The sequence below is a fragment of the Mobula birostris genome, chromosome 2, assembly GCF_030028105.1.
Source record: "Mobula birostris isolate sMobBir1 chromosome 2, sMobBir1.hap1, whole genome shotgun sequence".
Taxonomy (NCBI): domain Eukaryota; kingdom Metazoa; phylum Chordata; class Chondrichthyes; order Myliobatiformes; family Myliobatidae; genus Mobula; species Mobula birostris.
The window spans coordinates 137232903-137257675 of record NC_092371.1 but is presented as its reverse complement, the minus strand read 5'-3'; the positions used below and the strand labels follow the sequence as shown (position 1 = coordinate 137257675).

The following is a 24773-nucleotide window of genomic DNA, read 5'->3' as shown; positions in this document are numbered from 1 at the left end:
TGGGAAGACAGAGGCCATGGGACATCCTGCAGCCCTGACTGGGTGGCTTGGACACGGAAAGAGAGAAGCACGATCCAGCAGAAACAACGCAGCAAGGAGTGGGAGACAACGACCCACTGCACATACACACGCGGTTCTGGTCACCACGTTATAGAAGGGAAGGGGTTGCCCTGGAGATGGTGTAGAGGAGGATCACCTGGGACAGAGGACTGTAGTCACAGGGAGAAATTGGATAGGCTGGGCTTGTTTATCCTGAAGCGAAGGTGGCTGAGGGAGTCACCTGGTAGAAATAGATAAAATAATGAGAGGCATTTATAGGGAAGATCATCAGAATCTTTTTAGTAAGGGTATGAAAATCAAGCGCCTCAGATTTAGGGTGAGAGGAGGGAGTTTAAAGGGATTCTGACTGATAATTTTTACACAGAGAGTGGCTGCTATCTGGAACACACTGCCAGAGGGGGAGCTAGAATCAGGTATAGTCACTGCATTTAAGATGCATCCTGAGTATCACTGCATAGAGTGATACTGTCCTAATAGGACTAGCGCAGATGGACCAAAGCTTGGCATGGACTTGGTGGACCAAAGGGCTTATTTCTATGCTGTACAACTATGACTATAACTATTTTTGTGCCATCTGCAAACTTACTAATCACATGTTAACATTCACATCCAAGTGGAACGGTGAGGGTCCCCACTGATCCTTGTGGTACACCACTGGTCACAGGCCTCCAATACACCCCTCCAACTGTCCTCACTCTCCTTCCGCCCATCCTTCTACCTAGCTCTCACCCTCTCTCCATCTGTATCCCTCATCCTAACTGCCAGCCCCTCTCCTCTCTTGCTCTCTCTCTGTCTCTCGCTCACTCTCACTCTCCCACTCATATCACCCCTCCTCTCTCCTCCTTGTGCTCCTGTCCCTCCCCCTCCTTCTTTCTCCCACATCACACTCTTCTCCTCTCCCACCACTCCCCCCCCCCACCTATCTCCCTCTCCTTACCGCCCCTCCCAAGCTTTGGCATGTCAGGATCATGTGCTGCATATTAATTTGTCAGTCCTGCTGTCACTGTAGGCTGGTGCAGGACTCTGGTGAGTCTGGTGTTCTGTGAGAGGACATTCCCTGGTCTGCCCAGCCCAGTCTAGTTAATAGTTGGATAGTGAAGGACTGTGTTCCTGAACACCTGCTTTGTTCACCACACCCCAATCATATAATTGGCAGATTATTGGAGTCAGGCGGTGTGCAGGGTCCTTGCAAGCCCAGTGTCCCTGCTGCTGTGCACCAGTATGTATGTGGATAGGATCTTACAGGGGCTGGGAGGCTTTGGCAGATTCCAGCTGTTGGTGCTGGTGCTGCTGTGGGCTGCCCGCCTGCCTCTGCCCTGGCACTTACTGCTGCATATCTTCCTATCGGCCGTCCCTACCCATCACTGTCGATCCCCCCACGCCAGCCTGGCCAATCTGAGCCAGGCCCAGCGGCTGCGTACCACCTCCCCTCTGGAGTCTGACGGCACCTACAGTTCATGCCGCATGTACCCCAGCCCCCAGCTCCAGCTGCTTGAGGCACGCCCAACCAGCCAGCACAACCTGTCTAACACCATCGGCTTACCAGCGGCTGGGAGTATGACACATCCCAGTTCACTTCTACCATCGCCACTGAGCTATGGAGGGGAGAGGGGTCGGGGACGGAGGGAGGAAAAGAAGAGGTGAGGAAGGCAGGAAAAGGGGTGAGGGGAAGATAGGGAGGGAGAAGTGGAAGGGAAGGAGAGGAAAGATGAGGATGGGGGAAGAGGTGTCTGACTGGCAACAGTGTTGGGGGAAATTATGTTGTGCTGCTAATACTGGAGAAGGTCAGGGCAGTGGGGGGACATGAACCCACCTTATCAAGATCAAGTTCAAGTTTGTTGCCATAAAAAAAAACACCTGGGGCTCAAATGCCATGAAAATCAGTTTTTAGCAGCAGCAGCACAATATATTACAAACATATTAACACAAGCAAGTTGAGACAAATTACATTAAACTTTCATGACAAAGTAAACGAAAGAAAAGCATAATGGCATGAGTGCAGATTGGTTCAAGATCCTAATGGCAGTGGAGAAGAAGCTCTGTTATTGAACCTAGAGGTGTAGGGATCTAAAAGCTCCTGTACCTCCTGCCTGATGGCAGCAATGAGGAGGGCTTAGCCCTGATGACATGGGTCCTCACTGGCTGATGTTGCTTTCCCGAGACATCAGAATCATAATTATTACCGCTGACTTCAATGATGTGAAATTAGTTTTGCAAAGACATTATAAATTACCAAAATAAATAGATAGCACAAATAAAAGGAATAACAAGATTGTGTCCATGAGTTCATGGACCATTGAGAAATTTAAAGGCAGAGGAAAAGAAGCTTGGTCTTCAGACTTCTGTATCTCCTCCCTGATGGTAGTGATGGAACTAGCTGGGCCCACCACCTTTTGGAATTCTATGCAACCAATTTGACATGTGGAGGGTTTTTAAAAACCAAATATGTTCCAGTTAAGAAAGAAGGACAAAATGGCAAGGTAAGGGAACTTCAGATATTGAGAGAAGTAGTGAATCTAGTGTAGTAGAAAAAGGAAGCATATGTAAGGTTTAGGAAGTTAATTCAAACCGAATGCTTGAGAATTCTAAAGAAGCTGGAAAACTCAGCAGAGCTAAGAGGGGCCATGAAAAATGCTTTGCAAGTAGGATGAGAGAGAATCCCAAGGCATTTTATACATGCATAAAGAGCAAGAGAATTACCAGGGAGGGGGCAGGACAATTCAAGGATAAAGGAGGGAACATGAGCTTGGAGGCAGGGGGAGGGTGGAGTGAGATGTTAATTGAATACTCTGTGTCAGTGTTTAGCAAGGAAAAGGACAGGAGGATAATGAGATCAGTATGGACCTTGCTTATTTCTGGGGTAGGGGTGGTGAACCTTTTCAGGAGTGTGTGACCAAAATTGGTGATAATCTAAAAAAATCTCATGTGCAGTGGTAAATTTGAGCAGAAGTTATTGATCAACAAATTAGTAACAATAATTATGGACTTTTTTTTTAAGGAAAAAGGGTGAGTCCTGTTGCTTACATGTATTTATTGTTTCTATTGATTAAAATATAACAGACAGATTGAAATAAATGAAGCATTTTAGAAAACATATACAAAAATTGTTAATATTTTGAAGAGACAGTTGAAAAATAAGATAATTTCTAAATAGCATTGTTATTGTAACCATTTACTATCCAAATACTGATGTGTACACCAGGTCTTCAAGAATTTCAAAATGTATCATCCAACATTGGGTGTTCCTGCAACTGTCTAGATGGCACCAAGCCGGTGTGAGATATTTCCTGTGAAAACATCCCACTGCTCCCGGGCTGTAAAAATCATTCACCGCTTCATTTGGTAGTTTCTTTTATTACAGGTGGAATTTAAAAAATCTAAGGGTGGCACTACATGCCTATTGTAATCTTGGACACACATGCCATAGGTTCACCACCCCTAGGGAATTCTAAAATAAAGGCAAAGGTTGTGTTGTGTCTCTTAAAGAATGTTAGGATGGATGTCCCTAAGGTGTGTAAAGTTATTGAGAGACACCAGATAAGTTTGCTTGGGCCTTGTCCAACATCTTCAATAATGGCGTTCCACTATTCAAGAAGGAAAATAGGGATAATCCTGGTAATTCTAAACTGGTGAGTTTCATGTCATTGGTAGGGAAGCTATTGGAAAGGATTCTTAGGGATAGGATTTACAAGCATTTAAAGAATCATGGCCTAATTTAAGACCATCAACATGACTTTGTATGGAGCAGGTCATGTCTTAATATGTGACATCCATGGTGACTTGGCCATTTTTATCTGGAATTAGTTTGCCCATAGAAGACAGAGGATAGTGGTCGATAACACTTATTCTGGCTGAACATCCATGACTAGGTGTCCCACAGGGATGCTGCATGATGAAAACATTGATAGGTGGGTTAGTAAGATTGCAGATGATACAATGATTGGTGATGTAGTGAACAGAAGATTTCAAAGGATACAGCAGGATATAACAAACGAGAAAATCTGCAGATGCTGGAAATCAAAGCAACGCACACAAAATGCTGGAGGAACTCAGCAGGCCAGGCAGCATCTATGGAAAAGAATAAACAGTCGACGTTTCAGGCCAAGACTGTTCATCAGGACTGGATAGACAGAGGAGGTCAGAGCAAAAAGGTGGGGGAGAGAGGAGGAAGAAGTACAAGATGGTAGGTAATAGGTGAAACCAGGAGAGGGAGAAGGGTGAAGCAAAGAACTAGGAAGTTGATTGGTGAAAGAGATAAAGAACTGGAGAAGGGGGAATCTGATAGAAGAGGATAGAAATCCATGGAAGAAAGGGAAGGAGGAGGAGCACCAGAGGGAGTTGATGGGCAGGTAAGGAGATAAGGTGAGAGAGGGAAACAGGAATGGTGAAGGGGCAGGACAATTAATGGAAGTTCAAATAATTGATGTTTATGCTATCAGGCTGGAGAATGTTCAGACACAATATAGGGTGTTGCTCCTCCATCCTGAGTGTGGCTTCATCGTGACAGCAGAGGAGGTCATGGACTGACATGTCAGAATGGGAATGAGAAGTAAAAATGAAATGGGTGGCTACTGGGAGATCCTGTTTTTTTTCTCTGGTGGATGGAGCATAAGTGCTTAGTGAAGCAGTCTCCTGATCTATGTTGGATCTCACCAAGATACAGGAGACCACACCGGGAGCACCGGACACAGCATATGACCCCAACAGGCTCACAGGTGAAGTGTTGCCTCACCTAGAAGGACTTCTTGGGTCCTTGAATGGTAGTGAGGGAGAAGGTGTAGGGTCAGGTGTGATATTTGTTCTGCTTGCAAGGATAAGTAACAGGAGGGAGATCAATGGTGAGGGACGAGTGGATTAGGGAGTGATCCCTGCGGGAAACAGTAAGTTGGGTGGAGGAGAGAAAGGTGTGCTTGGTGGTGGATACCATTGGAGATGGCGGAAGTTACGAAGAATTATGTGCTGGACGTGGAGGCTAGTGGGGTGGTGGTGGGAAGGCTATGGAGAGGGTGAGAAGAGGTTCACCAGGATGCTGAGTACTCTGAGTTTCTCAGAGTATTCAATAACATACTAAATCTCTCTAAATTTATGAGATTATGACACAGAATTTAAAGCAGTTTTACTGGAGACACAAGAAACTCCAGAAGCTGGAATCTGGAACAACACACAAACATCTGAAGGAACTTAACAGGTTAGGCAGCATCTGGAGAATCTGGGTAGTTCAGAAGGGGAGAGAAAAGCCAGGAAGGGGGAGCAGGTTACTTGAAACAAAAAAAAGTATTGTTCATGATAGTGAATTGTAGACTAACACAAAAAATGCTGGAAGAACTCAGCAGGTCAGGTGGCATCTATGGGAATGAATAAACAGTTGATGTTTAGGGCTGAGGCCCTTCAGAGGAAGATGCCAGATAGGGGGAGGGGAAGGTAACAGGTGAAGCCAGGTGGGTGGGGTGGGGGGTAATGAAGTAAGAAGCTGGGAGGTGATAGGTGGAAAAGACAAGGGGCAGAAGAAGAAGGACTCAAATAGGAGAGGAGAATGGATATGGGAGAAAGGGAAGGAGGGGGCATCAGGGGACGTGATAGGTGAGGAGGAGTAAGAGGTCAGAGTGGGAATAGAAAAAAGGGAAGAGGGTTGGAAACAATTACCAACAGTTGGAGGAATCAATGTTCATGCCATCAGGTTGGAGGCTACCTAGACAGAATAGAGGTGTTGCTCCTCCAATCTGAGAGTGGCCTTATCCAACCTGAGAATGGTCTCATTATGGCAGAAGAGGAGGCCATACGGACATGTCAGAACAGAAATGAAGACAGGGATTAAAATAGTTGTCCAGCAGGAAAACTGTTTGGGGATGTAAATGGAGGTGAATGGGCAGGTGTAGCATGCAGGGATATGTGCCAGGAGGGCGATCAGTGGGGAGGGATGAACGGACACAGGTAGCAATCTCTGTGGAAAGTGGAGTTGGGGGGAGGTAAAAATGTGTTTGGTGGTGGGGTCCTATTGAAGATGACTATCCAAGCAGAATATGAGAGGCTGTTCCTTTAGTTTGTGTTTAGTTTCACCCCGGCAGTGAAGGAGGCTGAGGACAGGTCAGTATGGGAACTGGGGGGAATTAAAATGACTGGCAACCAGACGGCCACCATGGACAGTTTGGGTGGAACTTGGGAAGGGTGAAGGGCAGAGGTCAGTGGAGTAGACAATGGTGGCTGTAAATTAGGAGATCAGGGGTGAGTGTGGTGGGGTTACACTGACCTGGGAGACTTTTACCCATGCAGACTGGACACAGGGAATGTGAAGTAGACGGCACAAGCTATCCCAGGCCAAATTGGGATGGGTCCTGTCATGTGCAGTCTGACAGTTGATGGATGATTCAGTTCAACTGGGGTCCCTGGGGCACGTTGATCACACAATGGAGGCTTCCAGCTGCCTTCAATGTGATCTGGTTCAGTGTGAAACCATGTCTCAAACCGAAGCAGAAGAATTGATGGAGCAGGAGAAAGTCAGTGGTGCTGGGGGAATTTGGTTGGGAGAGACTGACTCGGAACAGACAGTGTTAGGGTCTAAAGAAATAAAGGACAGTACCTAAAAAGCTCCTTTAAAGCACAACAGGAGATGGGATTCACTGGGGCACCCACCAACAACACTGGGTTCACCCCAGGACAGGCTGGGACTGCAGCCTTGGAACGTTTGCTGGAGCATCACTACTTCTACAGTACGGTAGCATAGAGGTTAGAGTAATTCTATTACAGTGCCAGCAAGCGGCAATCATGGTTCAATTCCCACTGCTGTCTGTAAGAAGTTTGTATGCTCTCCCCATGACCACATGAGTTTCCTCCAGGTGCTCTGGTTTCCTCCCACTTTCCAAAAATGTTAGAGTTAGGGTTAGTAAGTTGTTGGCGCTGGAAACATGTCAACACTTGCAGACTACCCAGCACTTATTTGGACTATGATGGTCATTGATGTAAACAATTATGTCAATGCATTGATGTACATGTGACAAATAAAGTTAATCTCTCTCCCCAGCAGGATGCACAGCCTCCCTCTGTCTCAGCAACGCCCAAGTTAGGGGAACTGGGAGTGCCGTCTGGAGAATGGAGTTGTGTCTGGGCTCTGGGGACTGGGATTGGGTTGAGGGAACGTTTTCACCCGGAGAGTGGTCCGTTAATGGAATGGGAGACCAGAGCAAGCAGTTGAGGCAAATACATTTATAAGGAACTTGGACAGGTACATGGATAGGACAGGTTTATGATGTGAACCAAATGCAGGCAAATTGGACTAAGATGGTCATTTTGATTGGCATGGACTGGTTGGGCTGAAGGGTCTGAATCCATGCTGTATGATGTGTGACATCTGCCACCTCTGCACTGTACCTGACCCAAAGCTAAAGCCATCCCCTTTGCCAGTCCAATTCCATCCCATCCCAGCTCCACTAGAATCCCAGCCTGATGCAACCCCACACCCACCTTGACCTAACCCTGACACACACACACATCCCACCCCATCAACACCCCTCTTTCTCACCACCTACCACTCACTCACCCCCTGACCCCTCAACCCAGGGATGTGAGGGTTGAGAGAAAGTGAGGGAGAGGTGGGTGCATGAGGTGAGGGGGTGGGGGGTAGGATTGGAGTGAGGGATACTGAGGTTTGAGGGCATGTGGGGGTAAGGGGCCAGTGAGTAAGGTGAAGGGGTGACGTGGATGGAGTGGGGGTTGAGGTGACTGGGATGGGGGGGGTTGCTGGTGATGGTGCTGAGGGGGGGGGGATGGATGAAAGGAAATAGAGGGGTGAGGGGGGGAAGGGGTGAAGTGGGAGGGAGCTCGGTGATGGATATCCCACGGCCTGTGTATTCCCACAGTGGGACCTGGTGTGTGAGCGGCGGCAACTGAAGCAGGCTGCCGGAACCTTCTTCTTCTTGGGCGTCATGTTGGGAGGACCACTTTTTGGATGCCTCTCTGACAGGTATGGAGGGGATCAGTGGGGGGATGGGGAATATCGGCAGTGTAGGACCAGTGGAAGGGGAGAGGAGAATGGTGGGGGGGGGGTGGGATGGGGGTTACAGCACAAACTAGAGAGGGTTCATGATGGAGTCCCATTCCAGGCACCCACCATTCCCTGTGTAAATGTTCTCCTTTAAACTTAACCCATCATCTTGTGTTTACCTCCAGTATTTAACATTCCATCCATGAGAAAAGGATGCTGTCTGTCTACGCATAAACCTATCAGGTCTCCCCTCATTCTCTGCCGCACCAGAGAAAACCCAAGTTTCTCCAGCCACTCCTTCCAGCATCTCCCTCTCATCCAGGCAGCATCCTGGTGAACCTTTGCTGCACCCTGACGAAGGGTCTCGGTGCAAACCGTTGACTGTTTACTCTTTTCCATAGATGCTGCCTAGCCTGCCGAGTTCCTCCAGCACTTTGTGTGTGTTGCTTTTCTACATCCTCTCCATAGTCTGTACATCCAATGTAATGGAATGACCAGAAATGCACACAATACTCCAAGTGCAACTGAACTGAAGCTGTGTGATTTCCTTAGTCAAACTCAATGCCTCAACCAATGAAGGCAACCATAGCATCTGCCTCCTTTTCCAGTCTATCAATCTGTGTAGCCACTTTCAGGCAGCTATGGACTTGACCCCAAAGACCCTCTCTTCATCAACACTGTTAAACATCCTGTCATTAACTGTAATATTCCTTTACGATTGATCTCCCAAACTGCAACACCTCACACTTGACAGGATTAAATTCCATCTCCCATTTCTCAGTCTATACCTGCAACTAATCTATATCTTGCTTGTATTCTTTGGGAACCTTCTACACTGTCCACACCATCACCACTCTTCCTATTGTCTGCAAATTTGCTAACCCACCAACCCATGTTTTCATCCAAGTCATTCACCTACAGTATATCCCAGACAGCAGAGGTGAGGTCCCAGTACGTACCCCTGCAGAATACCAACAGTCATGGACCTCCAGTCAGAACAAGCCCCATCAACCACTGTCTTCTGTCTTCTTTGTCCGAGCAAGTTCCCAAACCAAACAGCCAAGTGACTGTGAATAACTTGGATTTGGTGGTCAGGTCAGAGTGTGGATCAAGGCTGAGTGTGACCCAGGCTGTGTCCTTGCTCCAGGTGTGGGTTGGGATCGAGGGATGGGGTTGTGGTTAGGGGTCAAGGTTGGAAGCTGAGCATGACCCGGACTGTGTCCTTACCCCAGATGTGGCCGTCGGTATGTTCTGCTTCTGGGCTGCCTAATGACAGCCATCTTTGGCATCATTGCGTCCTTCTCTGTCGCATTTGCCATGTTCAGCATCTCCAGGCTCCTGTGTGGGATGGGACTGACAGCCATCTCCACAACTTCCATCACTCTGGGTAAGGGGGCTGGGGTGGGAGGGAGGGCACCAGGGAAAGGGCTGGGCTGTAGACCATGGATAGGTAGGGACACAGGATCAGAGACAGGAGACGGGTGGGGAGATGGGGTCAGAGCTATAAGATGGGTGGGGAGACGGGATCAGAGACGAGATGGATGGGGAGACAGGATCAGGGATAGCAGACAGATGGGGGAAATAGGTTCAGGGATATGAGATAGACGTGGAGGAGGGATTGGGGACAGGAGACAGATGGGGAGGCGGGATCCGGAATAGGAGACAGATGGGGAGACGGGTGAGAAGATGGGCAGGAAGATGAGCATTGGGACTCCAGAAGGGCAGGGAGCTGGAACGGAGATGGGAGGGCAGAACAGAGAGCAGATGGGTGAGAAGATGAAACGGTCAGGGCGGTTGGGTGAGGAGATAGGAACAGCTTTGAGAAATGAGCAGAAAGACAGGAACAGGAATGAGAGATGGGCAGGGAGACAGGAATGCAGACTGCAGTCAGACAAGTAGGATGAAGATGGGAACAGGGACAGGAACATGGACTGCAGATGGGGTGGGGTGTTGGGGGGGGGGAATTAATGACACTGATCACAATGACCACTGACTGTACTGCTCCCTCCACTCCCTGTCTACACCCACCTCACCCCGAACCCCCTGTCTCCCTCCCTTACCCTTGATCCCCTGGCCTCCCCCTCCATCTCTCCAACAGCGATGGAATGGACGGACATGAAGCACCGTGTCCAGATTGGTGCCATAAGTAGCTTCGCCTGGAGTGTGGGTAACATGTCCCTGGCACTCATCGCCTACCTGCTGCGGGACTGGCACTGGCTTGTCTTCACTGTCTCCGCCCCCTGTCTGCTGGTTGCTGCCCTGTGCTGGTGAGTCAGAGATGGGGGAGTCACCCAGTGTCCCAGAGTCACACATCTGTAGGTAGCACAGGTCAACCCACACCATTCCAACAGAATCTACACCCTCCCAACAGAATCTACACCCTCCCAACACATCCCACGCCCTCCCGACACATCCCACACCATCCCGACACATCCCACACCATTCCGACACAACCCACACCCTCCCAACACGTCCCACATCCTCCCGACACATCCCACACCCTCCCGACACTTCCCACACCTTCCCGACATGTCCCACACCTTCCCGACATGTCCCACACCATCCCGACACGTCCCACACCCTCCCGACACAACCCACACCCTCCCTGCACATCCCACACCATCCTGACACAACCCACACCCTCCCGACACATCCCACACCATCCCGACACAACCCACACCCTCCTGACACATCCCACACCATCCCGACACATCCCACACCATCCCGACACAACCCACACCCTCCCGACACGTCCCACATCCTCCCGACACAACCCACACCATCCTGACACAACCCACACCCTCCCGACACAACCCACACCATCCCGACACATCCCACACCATCCCGACACAACCCACACCCTCCTGACACATCCCACACCATCCCGACACAACCCACACCCTCCTGACACATCCCACACCATCCCGACACATCCCACACCATCCCGACACAACCCACACCCTCCCGACACGTCCCACATCCTCCCGACACAACCCACACCATCCCGACACAACCCACACCCTCCCGACACAACCCACACCATCCCGACACATCCCACACCATCCCGACACAACCCACACCCTTCCGACACATCCCACACCATCCCGACACAACCCACACCCTTCCGACACAACCCACACCCTCCCGACACATCCCACACCATCCCGACACATCCCACACCCTCCCGACACTTCCCACACCTTCCCGACATGTCCCACACCTTCCCGACATGTCCCACACCATCCCGACACGTCCCACACCCTCCCGACACAACCCACACCCTCCCGACACAACCCACACCATCCCGACACAACCCACACCCTCCCGACACAACCCACACCCTCCCGACACATCCCACACCATCCCGACACATCCCACACCCTCCCGACACTTCCCACACCTTCCCGACATGTCCCACACCTTCCCGACATGTCCCACACCATCCCGACACGTCCCACACCCTCCCGACACAACCCACACCCTCCCGACACAACCCACACCATCCCGACACATCCCACACCCTTCCAACACAACCCACACCCTCCCGACACAACCCACACCCTCCCTACACATCCCACACCATCCCGACACAACCCACACCCTCCCGACACATCCCACACCATCCCGACACAACCCACACCCTCCCGACACATCCCACATCCTCCCGACACAACCCACACCATCCCGACACAACCCACACCCTCCCGACACATCCCACACCATCCCGACACAACCCACACCCTCCCGACACGTCCCACATCCTCCCGACACAACCCACACCATCCCGACACAACCCACACCCTCCCGACACATCCCACACCATCCCGACACAACCCACACCATCCCGACACATCCCACACCATCCCGACACAACCCACACCCTCCCGACACAACCCACACCCTCCCGACACATCCCACACCATCCCGACACAACCCACACCATCCCGACACAACCCACACCCTCCCGACACATCCCACACCATCCCGACACAACCCACACCCTCCCGACACAACCCACACCCTCCCGACACATCCCACACCATCCCGACACAACCCACACCATCCCGACACAACCCACACCATCCCGACACAACCCACACCCTCCCGACACATCCCACACCATCCCGACACATCCCACACCCTCATGACCCATCCCACACCCTCCCAACACAACCCACACCCATCCTGACACTACCTCGACATGACCCATGGCGCCCCGACACAGGGCGACTCCCACCATGGGGCAGGGGCTTCCAGTGCGATGGGTGGTTAGCGGGGGTTGGTCACCTTGAGTGCTGCGAGGATGGGGGTCTTCCCCAGTGGTGAGGAGGAGTTGCTAAGGGGGGGAGGACTGTACTCACAATCACTGGGGGTGGGGTGGGGTGTTATGATTTTGAGCAGAGAGCTCCTGGCCTGTGGCGGGGTGGGATCCCAGGGCTGTATGGACTCTGGGGTGGGGTGGGAGTTCTCCAAGATGTGATGGGAGTGTGCCTGGGGACGAAGAGGCTCCCTCATGATGAGGGACGGGATGTGATGGGAGAGGGGCAGGCAGGGTTTTTAGTTGCTGGAGTGCTCCCCAGAGGGGAAGGTCCCTGTGCGCAGCACTCACCCTTCCCAACCTCTCTGCACAGGTGGATGCCAGAGTCGGCCAGGTGGCTGCTGGCAGCCGGACAGTTGGAGCAGGCCCAGCGTGGGCTGCAGAGGTGTGCCCAGTGGAACAACGTCAGCACCCCCATTTCCTGCCTCTCCTTACAGGTGAGTGAAAGGAGAGGGGGTGGATAACTGATCCGTAGCCAGTCCCATTGCCCAAGGGAAGCCCAAGCAGTAGTCACTGCCTTGCCCTCTATGGACTCTGTTGGCACTTCTCGTGCCTCAGTAAGGCAGCCAACATAATCAAAGACCCCATTTACCTGTGCACGCTCTGTCCTCCTCCTCCTAATAGGCAGAAGGTACAAAACCCTGACAGCACCAAACACCAGGCTCAAGGACAGCTTCTCGCTCACTGTCATAAGACAGCTTCCTTGTACGATGAGGCGTCACAATTCACCTCTTTGTGGCCCTGCACCTTACCGTCCGCCTGCACTACACTTCCTCTGTGACTGAAAGATATTGTGATTGTTTTCTCTTGTACTGATGCGGTGAAACGCTCTAACTTAGAACATTTGACAATATAAACCAATTTTCCAAGCGGCTGCTACCCAGCACCAAGCCCCAGCCCTACGGCTACTCGACCAGTGCCCAGTACCCGGGATAACCAGCACATAGCCAACATCCCCAGACCTCGCAGTGTTTTTTACTGACCCCTGGTCCTGGCCAGATCCTCATGAGGCACAGCCTGGGTTTTAATCACCCTGTGGGGCAGTGGTGAAAGTAAACAGGCCCACTGGTCTGGGTCGGATGTATCAGGGCTGAGGAAGAGGAGGGTGCAGCCCGCTCATGACCTTGGAATAATCCTACCCCCCCCCCCAACAGACTGAACGAGAGGGCTGTCACACAGCTGGAGAACAGCCAGCTGGGGAGGGGGGGTGCTCAGCCCCTCCCAAGCATCCTTATGTCCCGAGTATGGGGAGGGGGATAGCTGATTGATGCAGTGGACCTTCTCCCAGAGCAGAGCAGGTGAAGAGATGCTCTGTGACGGGGAGGACACACAGAGGTGAAAGGTGGAGGGGGAGGGCTGAGGTGGTGGGGGAGGATCTGAGGGAGTGGGGAGCAGGACGGGCTGGGGAGTGAATCACACAGACGCTGGGCCTCAGGAACGCGGGCACAGAGAAGGGAAGGATAACAAGGAGCTGGTGCTGGCCCCACTCCATCATCGGGTGGTCATTCTTGTCCTGTCTGGTTCCCACGGTGGGGGGGAGCAATGGAAGGGGGTTGTCCTGGGAAAGTGTGGGAGGTTCTAGAGATGATTTGAGACACCGTGGGTGAGCAGAAGCTGGGGCAGTTGTTGGGGAGACCGGGGAGATGCGGGGGGGGATGGAGGTTTGGTCAGGGTGAGTGGAGAGAACGTGTTCCCACTGGACAATGACGGCAGGGACATAGGGTTCCAGTGATGGGGTTGGAGGGGATGGGGTTCTATACTGGGTGTGGGATCCACTGCTTGTGAGGCAGGGGCCAAAGCAGAAGATGATTGACAGGGAGTGGGGAAGATAGCATTGTTATACAAGGAGCTGGCTTGGATTCGATGGGCTGAATATACACCAGTTCTCAGGAATCACTCCTGTTATCTGGGGGTAATGTGTCCATAGCAGGTTGGGTGGAGACAGGGGTCCAATCAAGAGCAATAATTGGAGCTCCCATTCACCATTTGCTTCAGGAGCTGGAGAAGGTGGCGAGAATGGATGGACCACTGACACCCAGCTCCATCTGCAACCTTATTAACACCCCTCAAATGAGGAGAATCACTGTCTACTCAGGAATCATCTGGTGAGGGCACCCAGAAATTAACATCTCTTGGTAGGGTCAGAGAGGGAGGGGACTGCCAGCAGCTACACTTATAGGAAGGGTGTAGGGGAAGAGGGAGTTACAAAGATAGGCAGAGATGTAGAAAGTTATAGAGCAAAGGGTGTAGGGGTCAGAGGAGGCTACAGGGAAGGGTGTAGGGGTCAGAGGAGGTTACAGGGAAGGGTGTAGGGGTCAGAGGGGGCTACAGGGAAGGGTGTAGGGGTCAGAGGGGGCTACAGGGAAGGGTGTAGGGGTCAGAGGAGGTTACAGGGACAGGTGTAGGGGTCAGAAGGGGTTACAGGGAAGGGTGTAGGGGTCAGAGGGGGTTACAGGGACAGGTGTAGGGGTCAGAGGGGGTTACAGGGAAGGGTGTAGGGGTCAGAGGGGGTTACGTAGAAGGATGTAGGGGTCAGAGGGGGTTACAGGGACAGGTGTAGAGGTCAGGGGGGTTACAGGGAAGGGTGTAGGGGTCAGAGGGGGTTACAGGGAAGGGTGTAGGGGTCAGAGGGGGCTACAGGGAAGGATATAGGGGTCAGAGGGGGTTACAGGGAAGGGTGTAGGGGTCGGAGGGAGTTACAGGGAAGGGTGTAGGGGTCGGAGGGGGTTACAGGGACAGGTGTAGGGGTCAGAGGGGGTTACAGGGAAGGGTGTAGGGGTCAGAGGGGGTTACAGAGAAGGGTGTAGGGGTCAGAGGGGGTTACAGAGAAGGGTGAATGGGTCAGAGGGGGTTACAGGGTAGGGTGTAGGGGTCAGAGGGGGCTACAGGGAAGGATATAGGGGTCAGAGGGGGTTACAGGGAAGGGTGTAGGGGTCGGAGGGAGTTACAGGGAAGGGTGTAGGGGTCGGAGGGAGTTACAGGGAAGGGTGTAGGGGTCGGAGGGGGTTACAGGGACAGGTGTAGGGGTCAGAGGGGGTTACAGGGAAGGGTGTAGGGGTCAGAGGGGGTTACAGAGAAGGGTGAATGGGTCAGAGGGGGTTACAGAGACAGGTGTAGGGGTCAGAGGGGGTTACAGGGAAGGTTGTAGGGGTCAGAGGGGGTTACAGGGAAGGGTGTAGGGGTCAGAGGGGGCTACAGGGAAGGGTGTAGGGGTCAGAGGGGGCTAAAGGGAAGGATGTAGGGGTCAGAGGGGGTTACAGGGACAGGTGTAGGGGTCAGAGGGAAGGATGTAGGGGTCAGAGGGGGTTACAGGGAAGGGTGTAGGGGTCGGAGGGAAGGATATAGGGGTCAGAGGAGGTTACAGGGAAGGGTGTAGGGGTCAGAGGGGGTTACAGGGAAGGGTGTAGGGGTCAGAGGGGTTTACAGGGACGGGTGTAGGGGTCAGAGGGGGTTACAGGAAGGGTGTAGGAGTCAGAGGGGGTTACAGGGAAGGGTGTAGGGGTCAGAGGGGATTACAGGGACGGGTGTAGGGGCTGGAAGGGGGTTACAGGGAAGGGTGTAGGGGCCGGACGGGGCTACAGGGACAGGTGTAGGGGTCAGAGGGGGCTACAAGGAAGGGTGTAGGGGTCAGAGGAGGCTACAGGGACAGGTGTAGGGGTCAGAGGGGGTTACAGGGAAGGGTGTAGGGCTCAGAGGGGATTACAGGGACGGGTGTAGGGGCTGGAAGGGGGTTACAGGGAAGGGTGTAGGGGTTGGAGGGGGTTACAGGGAAGGGTGTAGGGGTTGGAGGGTTTACAGGGAAGGGTGTAGGGGTCAGAGAGGTTTACAGGGACGGGTGTAGGGGTCAGAAGGGGTTACAGGGAAGGGTGTAGGGGTCAGAGGGGGTTACAGGGAAGGGTGTAGGGATCGGAGGGGGCTACAGGGAAGGTTGTAGGGGTCGGAGGGGGCTACAGGGAAGGGTGTAGGGGTCAGAGGGGGTTACAGGAACGGGTGTAGGGGTCAGAGGGGGTTACAGGGACAGGTGTAGGGGTCAGAGGGGGATACAGGGACAGGTGTAGGGGTCAGAAGGCGTTACAGGGACAGGTGTAGGGGTCAGAGGGGGTTACAGGGAAGGGTGTAGGGGTCGGAGGGGGTTACAGGGACAGGTGTAGGGGTCAGAAGGCGTTACAGGGACAGGTGTAGGGGTCAGAGGGGGTTACAGGGAAGGGTATAGGGGTCAGAGGGGGTTACAGGGAAGGGTGTAGGGGCCGGACGGGGCTACAGGGACAGGTGTAGGGGTCAGAGGGGGCTACAAGGAAGGGTGTAGGGGTCAGAGGAGGCTACAGGGACAGGTGTAGGGGTCAGAGGGGGTTACAGGGAAGGGTGTAGGGCTCAGAGGGGGTTACTGGGAAGAGTGTAGGGGTCGGAGGTGGTTACAGGGACGGGTGTAGGGGTCAGAGAGGGTTACAGGGACGGGTGTAGGGGTCAGAGGGGGTTACAGGGAAGGGTGTAGGGGTCAGAGAGGGTTACAAGGACGGGTGTAGGGGTCAGAGAGGGTTACAAGGACGGGTGTAGGGGTCAGAGGGGGTTACAGGGAAGGGTGTAGGGGTCAGAGAGGGTTACAGGGACGCATGTAGGTGTCAGAGGGGGTTACAGGAACGGGTATAGGGTCAGAGGGTGCTACAGGGAAGGGTGTAGGGGTCAGAGGGGGCTACAGGGAAGGGTGTAGGGGTCAGAGGGGGTTACAGGGACAGGTGTAGGGGCTGGAGGGTTCTATAGAGAAATAGAAGGGGTTAGCGACTGTAAGATGAGGGGACTGAAGGGGTTAAAGAGAAATGAAAGGTGATAGGACTGGACGGGACTATTGACAAGTGAAGTGAAGAAGTTGGGGGGCTATTGACGAGAGGGGTGGGGTCAGAGTGGCTATTGACGATTGGAGTGAAGACATCGGAGGGGCTATTGATGAGTGGGGTGAAATGGTCAGAGGGCCTACTGGCCATTGAAGTGAAGGGGTTGGAGGGGTCTATTAACAGTTGGGTGAAGGAGCTGGAGGGGCCATTGATAGGGGTCAGAGGGGGTTATTGATGGGTGGGGTGAAGGGGTCAGAGGGGGTTATTGATGGGTGGGGTGAAGGGGTCAGAGGGGGTTATTGATGGGTGGGGTGAAGGGGTCAGAGGGGGTTATTGATGGGTGGGGTGAAGGGGTTGGAGAGGGTTATTGAGTGGGGTGAAGGGGTCGGAGAGGGTTATTGAGTGGGGTGAAGGTCAGAGGGGGTTCCTGATGTGTGGGGTGAAGGGGTCGGAGGGGGTTATTGATGAGTGGGGTAAAGGGGTCGGAGAGGGTTATTGAGTGGGATGAAGGGGTCGGAGAGGGTTATTGAGTGGGGTGAAAGAGCTGGAGGGGGTTATTGAGCGGGGTGGAGGGGTCAGAGAGGGTTATTGAGTGGGGTGAAGGGGTCGGAGGGGGTTATTGAGTGGGGTGAAGGGGTCGGAGAGGGTTATTGAGTGGGGTGAAAGGGCTGGAGAGGGTTACTGACAAAGGGAGGGCTGTAGAGGCCGGAGGATATTACAGAGACAGGCAGAGATATAGGGGACAGAGGGATTACCAAGATTGGGGAGAGGTGTACAGGCTGTGGGGTATAGGAACTTGATGACAAGATGGGGAAGGTGGTCTGCTTGTTACCCTGCTTGTCTCACTAAGCGTAGGCTCGGAGCTGCCTTCTCCTACTATTCCATCAGTTACTCAGTGGGAGGCTTTGGACTCGACATGTACCTGACACACTTCATCTGCGGGGCCATCGAGGTGCCGGGCAAGCTGCTGGCCTACCTGCTGCTGGACACGGTGGGATGGCGTCGAGCCCAGGGCGGGTTCCTCCTGCTGACCGGGCTGCTGATGACTCTGAGACATCTCCTTCTCAAAGGTAAGGGCGGGTCGGGACCCACCCAACAGCCTGATCAGTCACCTTCCTCCATCAGGAGATCTGGGACAAAGAATTGGCTGTTAGGATCCAGCAGGAGTGGTGGGCACGAGGGAGGGAAGGAGGTGTAGGAAATCAGAGAGTGGGATTGTTCCCTGGGAGCCAGTATACACCTGGTGGGGTGAATGGCCTCCTTCTGTGTTGTAGCATGTAAACCCCGTGTCTTCATTTCTCTGGTTCGATCCACCACCCCACAGTGTCAGATGGGAACTGGGCTCCTCAAACCACCTCCAGCCTCAGCTCCAGCTTGGGCTCCCGGCAGGGAACCCCCACTCTCCCAATCTCCTACTCTCCCACTCTCCCTCCAATCTGCTCCCTGCAGACTCTCTCAATCCCCCACTCCGCTCTCAAAGTATCCCTTCCTCAGGGTCCCGCACCCTTCCCCCACCCGCAGGGTCCACTTCTCCTCTCTCAGACCCTGCTCACAGCCACCAACGTGCTCCCCTCAGACTCGGTATTCCCACTTCATTCCCCCCTCACTGCATGACCTGTCCACTCTATCCCTGTTTCACTCCCTCCCCCATACAATGCCTTGCTCTCCCCCTCTGTCACCCTCCCTCACTCTCTCCCTCCCCCAAACAACACCTCTCCCTCCCCCTCTGTCATCCTCCCTCACTTTCTCCCTCCCCCAAACAACACCTCTCCCTCCCCCTCTGTCATCCTCCCTCACTTTCTCTCCCTCCTGCTCTTCAACCGCTTCAAAACCCTCCCACTCTTTACCTCCCCCTTCATGCCTTCTCTCCCTTACTCCTTTCTCTCACCCCTTTCTCACCCCCCTGCTCTTTTCCCAACCCTCTCTCCCTCCCTCACCCCTCTTTCTGCATCCTTCCTTTCCCTCTTCAGTCTCTGACCTTCCCTCCCTCTCTCACTCCTCTCCCTCTATCTCTCACTCCTCTCCCTCCCTCTCTCACTCCTCTCCCTCCGTCTCTCACTCCTCTCCCTCCTCTCCCTCCCTCTCTCACTCCTCTATCTCTATCTCTCACTCCTCTCCCTCCCTCTCACTCCTCTCCCTCCATCTCTCACTCCTCTCCCTCCCTCTCACTCCTCTCCCTCCATCTCTCACTCCTCTCCCTCCCTCTCTCACTCCTCTCCCTCCGTCTCTCACTCCTCTCTCTCACTCCTCTCCCTCTGTCTCTCACTCCTATCCCTCTGTCTCTCACTCCTCTCCCTCTGTCTCGCACCCCTCTCCCTCCGTCTCTCACTCCCTCCGTCTCGCACCCCTCTCCCTCTGTCTCTCACTCCTCTCCCTCCGTCTCTCACTCCTCTCCCTCCGTCTCACTCCTCTCCCTCTGTCTCTCACTCCTCTCCCTCCGTCTGTCACTCCTTTCCCTCCGTCTGTCACTCCTTTCCCTCCGTCTCTCACTCCTATCCCTCTGTCTCTCACTCCTCTCCCTCCATCTTGCACCCCTCTCCCTCCGTCTCGCACTCCCCTCCCTCCATCTCTCCTCTCCCTCCATCTCTCCTCTCCCTCTGTCTCTCACTCCTCTCCCTCTGTCTCTCACTCCTCTCTCTCCGTCTCTCACTCCTCTCCCTCCGTCTCTCACTCCTCTCCCTCTATCTCTCACTCCTCTCGCTGTCTCTCACTACTCTCCCTCCGTCTCTCACTCCTCTCCCTCCATTTCACTCCTCTCTCACTCCTCTCCCTCTGTCTCTCACTCCTCTCCCTCCATCTGTCACTCCTTTCCCTCTGTCTCTCACTCCTATCCCTCCGTCTCTCACTCTTATCCTTCCGTCTCTCACTCCTATCCCTCTGTCTCTCACTCCTCTCCCTCCGTCTCGCACCCCTCTCCCTCCGTCTCGCACCCCTCTCCCTCCGTCTCGCACTCCCCTCCCTCCGTCTCTCCTCTCCCTCCGTCTCTCACTCCTCTCCCTCCGTCTCTCACTCCTCTCCCTCTGTCTCTCAATCCTCTCCCTGCGTCTCTCACTCCTCTCCCTCCGTCTCTCACTCCTCTCCCTCCGTCTCTCACTCCTCTCCCTCTGTCTCGCACTCCTATCCCTCTGTCTCGCACTCCTATCCCTCTGTCTCTCACTCCTCTCCCTCCGTCTCGCACCCCTCTCCGTCTCGCACCCCTCTCCCTCCGTCTCGCACCCCTCTCCCTCCGTCTCGCACTCCCCTCCCTCCGTCTCTCCCCTCCCTCCGTCTCTCCCCTCCCTCCGTCTCTCCTCTCCCTCCGTCTCTCACTCCTCTCCCTCCGTCTCTCACTCCTCTCCCTCTGTCTCTCACTCCTCTCCCTCTGTCTCTCACTCCTCTCTCTCTCTCACTTCTTTCCCTGCGTCTCTCACTCCTCTCCCTCCGTCTCTCACTCCTCTCCCTCTGTCTCGCACCCCTCTCCCTCCGTCTCGCACTCCCCTCCCTCCGTCTCTCACTCCTTCTGTCTCGCACCCCTCTCCCTCCGTCTCGCACCCCTCTCCCTCTCTCTCACTCCTCTCCCTCCATCTGTCACTCCTTTCCCTCCATCTCTCACTCCCCTCCCTCTGTCTCTCCTCTCCCTCCGTCTCTCCTCTCCCTCCGTCTCTCACTCCTCTCCCTCCGTCTCTCACCCCTCTCCCTCTGTCTCGCACCCCTCTCCCTCTGTCTCTCACTCCCTCCGTCTCGCACTCCCCTCCCTCCGTCTCTCACTCCCTCCCTCCGTCTCTCACTCCCTCCGTCTCGCACCCCTCTCCCTCCGTCTCGCACCCCTCTCCCTCTGTCTCTCACTCCCTCCGTCTCGCACCCCTCTCCCTCCGTCTCGCACCCCTCTCCCTCTGTCTCTCACTCCCTCCGTCTCGCACCCCTCTCCCTCCGTCTCGCACCCCTCTCCCTCTGTCTCTCACTCCTGTCCACACTTGGTCCAGTTCCCCCCTCCTCCCCCCCCCAGTCCCGATCTGTCCACTGAACCTGATTAGCTGCAGGTGTTGGGGCCTGAACCAAAACCAGCCCTGGGCAGTCAGGCAGCGTCTGTGGAGAAAGAAACTAGTCCACACGTTAAGTCAGTATTCCCTCCTCAGAACTATGTGGAGGAGGCAGCAGTAAGTGCGGGGAGGGCGGTAGGTGGGCACGCTGGGAGGGCGGTAGACGGGCACGCGGGGAGGGCGGTAGACGGACATGCGGGGAGGGCGGCGACTGGGCACGCAGGGAGGGCGGTGACTGGGCACGCGGGGAGGGTGGTGACTGGGCACACAGGGAGGGCGGCGACTGGGCAAGCAGGAAGGGTGGTGACTGGGCACGTGGGGATTACGTGACTGGGCACGCGGGGAGGACGGTAGACGGGCACGCGGGGAGGGCGGTAGATGGGCACGCAGGGAGGATCGCGACCGGGCACGCGGGGAGGGCGGCGACCGGGCACGCGGGGAGGGCGGTGACCGGGCACGCGGGGTGGGCGGCGACTGGGCATGCGGGGAGGACGGTAGACGGGCACGCGGGGAGGCGGTGACTAGGCCAAAAGGAATATATAGAAACAGGTAAAGTGATGTAGACATTGGACAAAGCTGAGTGATGTCTAGTCTGGCCCTTTTCCCTATCCATCTCCCCACCTTATCTCCCTGTTTCCCTGCCTTATCCCCTCTCCACATCTGTTTGTCTCCCTGGCCCACTGCCTTCATCTCCCCTTCTGTCTCCCTCGCTGACTCTATTGCACCTTCCAGGTCTGCCCATCCCTCAGCTGTTGGTGGTGATTATCGCCAAGGGCTGTGCTGAGGCAGCATTCACCACCACTCTCCTCTTCACCACCGAACTCTACCCAACACCAATTCGGTAAGGATGGTAAGCATGACACCGAAAGTCAGGAAGCGCAGAGAAGCTCAGTGAGGAAGTGGGGCGGGGGGATCACACCATTTTGTTCTACTTCACAGAATGACCCACACAGGACAACCCAGATCACAGTTCACGTGCTGTCCTACAACACACCACACTTGCTGTTCTGTATTCTGTGCGATCACAGCCCCAGCCCTGTGGGCTAGATCACTGGAGGCAGGGCACACATCAAGGAATCCCATTCATCCTGTCCGATGACCTAACTCCTGGCTGTTCTTCCAGTCAGACTCAGACTCCCCAGACTTGACTCTATTAGACCACTTCTGCTGTGGCCATGGTGATCTTACCTGTCCCACAACACTGTCTGCAGTCATGGTGATCTCCCTGTATGACAACACCACCTGCAGTCACAGTAGACTACCTGTACCACAATGCCACTAACTCAGACATAAACGCTCCTTCTGCACATCAGGCAGCTGCAAGTCCAGATATACCGGCATTAGAGGCAGGCAACTCCTTTTCCTGATCTTCCCTAATCCTTGTTGACATGGTCAGATATGACATAATCAAACCAATTGAAACCACTGTAAACTGTTAGCAGTAATTTTATATGTGCATCTGTCCACTGGAGAATGTCTCCAACAACAGGATTCTATGTATCCAGCACAGAAACAGCCCCTTTGGCCACCCTCTCCGTGCTGTGACACTCCAGTTTCCTTTGGGATCAATAAAGTATCTACCTATCTATCTATCTATCTATCAGGCCATCGAATGCCCAGCACTCAGTCTGTTTGCTGCCCAGCCTGGGGATTCTACAATGCTGTGACAGTCTCCTCTTCCACATGCTCTCAGGCAGTGCATTCCAGATGTCAACCACCCCCAACCTCTCTGAAGGTGAACTGCTCCCTCAATCATTTCCCTCTTAATCTAATTCTGGACACCTCTACTGTGGAGAAAGATTTCCCACTATCTACCCTATCAGTCTGTCAGAATTCTGTACAACACTATCAGTTTCCTCCAGCCTGAGGAAAATAACTCCAGCTGATCCAGTCTCACCTAATAACTGAAACACTCTGTCCCAGCAATCTACTCTGCACCCTCTGTTCCTCTGTTAAATGAAGGCCGGTATCCCATGCAGCTCCCGAACCACGCAGCCAGCAGCACTGCCACCTTCAAAGATCTTAGCACTTACACACCCAGATCCTTCTGTTCCTCAGTACTACCTCATGGAAGGAGATACATAAAACATTGGATGGAGGGTTGAAAACTACAGGCTGGAGAGACTGTGGGATGGGGGTAAATGGTGAAAGGTTGTGAAGTGCTGTGGTTTAGAACTATCACAGTACACTTGACCACCAATCACTGACATTTGCTGCACAGTCGGCAGTTCAGGAAGGCAAATGGTGTTTTGGCCTCTGTAGAATGCAAAAGGAGAGACTGGATTACACTGAGGAAACTGTGCAGGTCTGGTCTTTTTACCGGGGTAGGAAGAGACTGGCAAGCAAGGGAGTGCAGACTGGCAATGTTTTCTCCCAGGAAGGGAGGGTCTACTGCAGTTTGGTACCACCCTCCCCCTCCCGCTCCCCCACAGAGTGAGGTGCTGATGTCTGTCCTCTTCCCTCCACAGACAGAGTGGGCTGGGATACACCACATTCATGGGGTGGATGGGAGCCTCCCTGACTCCACTAGTCATGCTGCTGGATGAGTTCTGGGATTTCTTGCCATACCTGATCTTCACCAGCATCACAGTCGTGGCCGGAATGCTGTCCTTCCTGCTCCCTGAAACGGCACATATCCCCCTGCCCGAGAACATTGCAGACATCGAAAACAGGTGGGCTTTGGACGAGGTGCTGTGGTCACGCCGTAGTACATAGATAATGTACTGTCAGATAAATTAAAAAGCAGTGCATCCCAAACACATAGTGTCCCTCATTGGGGATGGGTTTTACTTACACACACACACACACTCTCTCTCTCTCTTTCTCCCCCCCCCCTCCCTGGGGGTGGGTTTTACACACACACACTCTCACGCTCTGACCCTTATTGTGGATGTGTTTTACACACACACACACACACACACACACACTCTCTCTCTCTCTCCTTCTTTCCCTCTCCCCCGCCACTGCCCCCCCCCGGGGATGGGTTTTACACACACACACTCTCATGCTCTGACCCTTATTGCGGATGTGTTTTACACACACACGGGACAGGTCCCCCATACACACTCAAACACTCTCCACAGGAATTTGACCCAGAGAATGGTTGATATCTGGAACTCACTGCCAGAGCAGGTGGTAGAATCTGTTCTGTGGGACACCTAGACAGACAATTCAATCATCATGGTCCTAAAGTGGGCAAATGGAGTTAGTGTGGATGGGCAAAGAGGGCGTCATGGATGAGGTGGGCCAATGGGGCTGTTTCTGTGCCGTACAACTCCAGGATTCTATCACCATGATCTGTCGTCTGTGTTCTCATGTGGAACCCGTATCTGTTTCTCAGACACCAGGCCGCAGCCACTGACAATGGAAACCAAGTTCCTTTGAGGTTGCTCAGTGCCAGTGTGCAGCAGAAAGCAGAGGGGAACGCTGAGGGTGAAGGATGAACTCATGGAGACTGTCCAGCCAACACTGTGGGGACAGAGGGCATGTGACCCTCCACACTGATCAATAAAAACCTCACTGAAGGATGTGTGTGCTTGTGTCTTCATTTCTGAGAGAGGGTCAGGATG

At 53.9% G+C, this 24773-nt stretch overlaps 1 protein-coding gene across 1 annotated transcript; it reads left to right on the top strand.

The window, feature by feature from the left end:
- Window positions 1-1269: 1269 nt before the first annotated feature.
- LOC140210944 (solute carrier family 22 member 7-like) lies at window positions 1270-24652 on the top strand. Its single transcript, XM_072280232.1, is given in 11 exon segments — window positions 1270-1591; window positions 1594-1653; window positions 7912-8017; window positions 9271-9425; window positions 10137-10305; window positions 12670-12793; window positions 14352-14461; window positions 18041-18255; window positions 21937-22045; window positions 23673-23876; window positions 24545-24652. Coding segments are annotated over 11 exon segments (1665 nt in total). The 5' UTR covers window positions 1270-1281; the 3' UTR covers window positions 24648-24652.
- The last annotated feature ends 121 nt before the right edge of the window (window positions 24653-24773 follow it).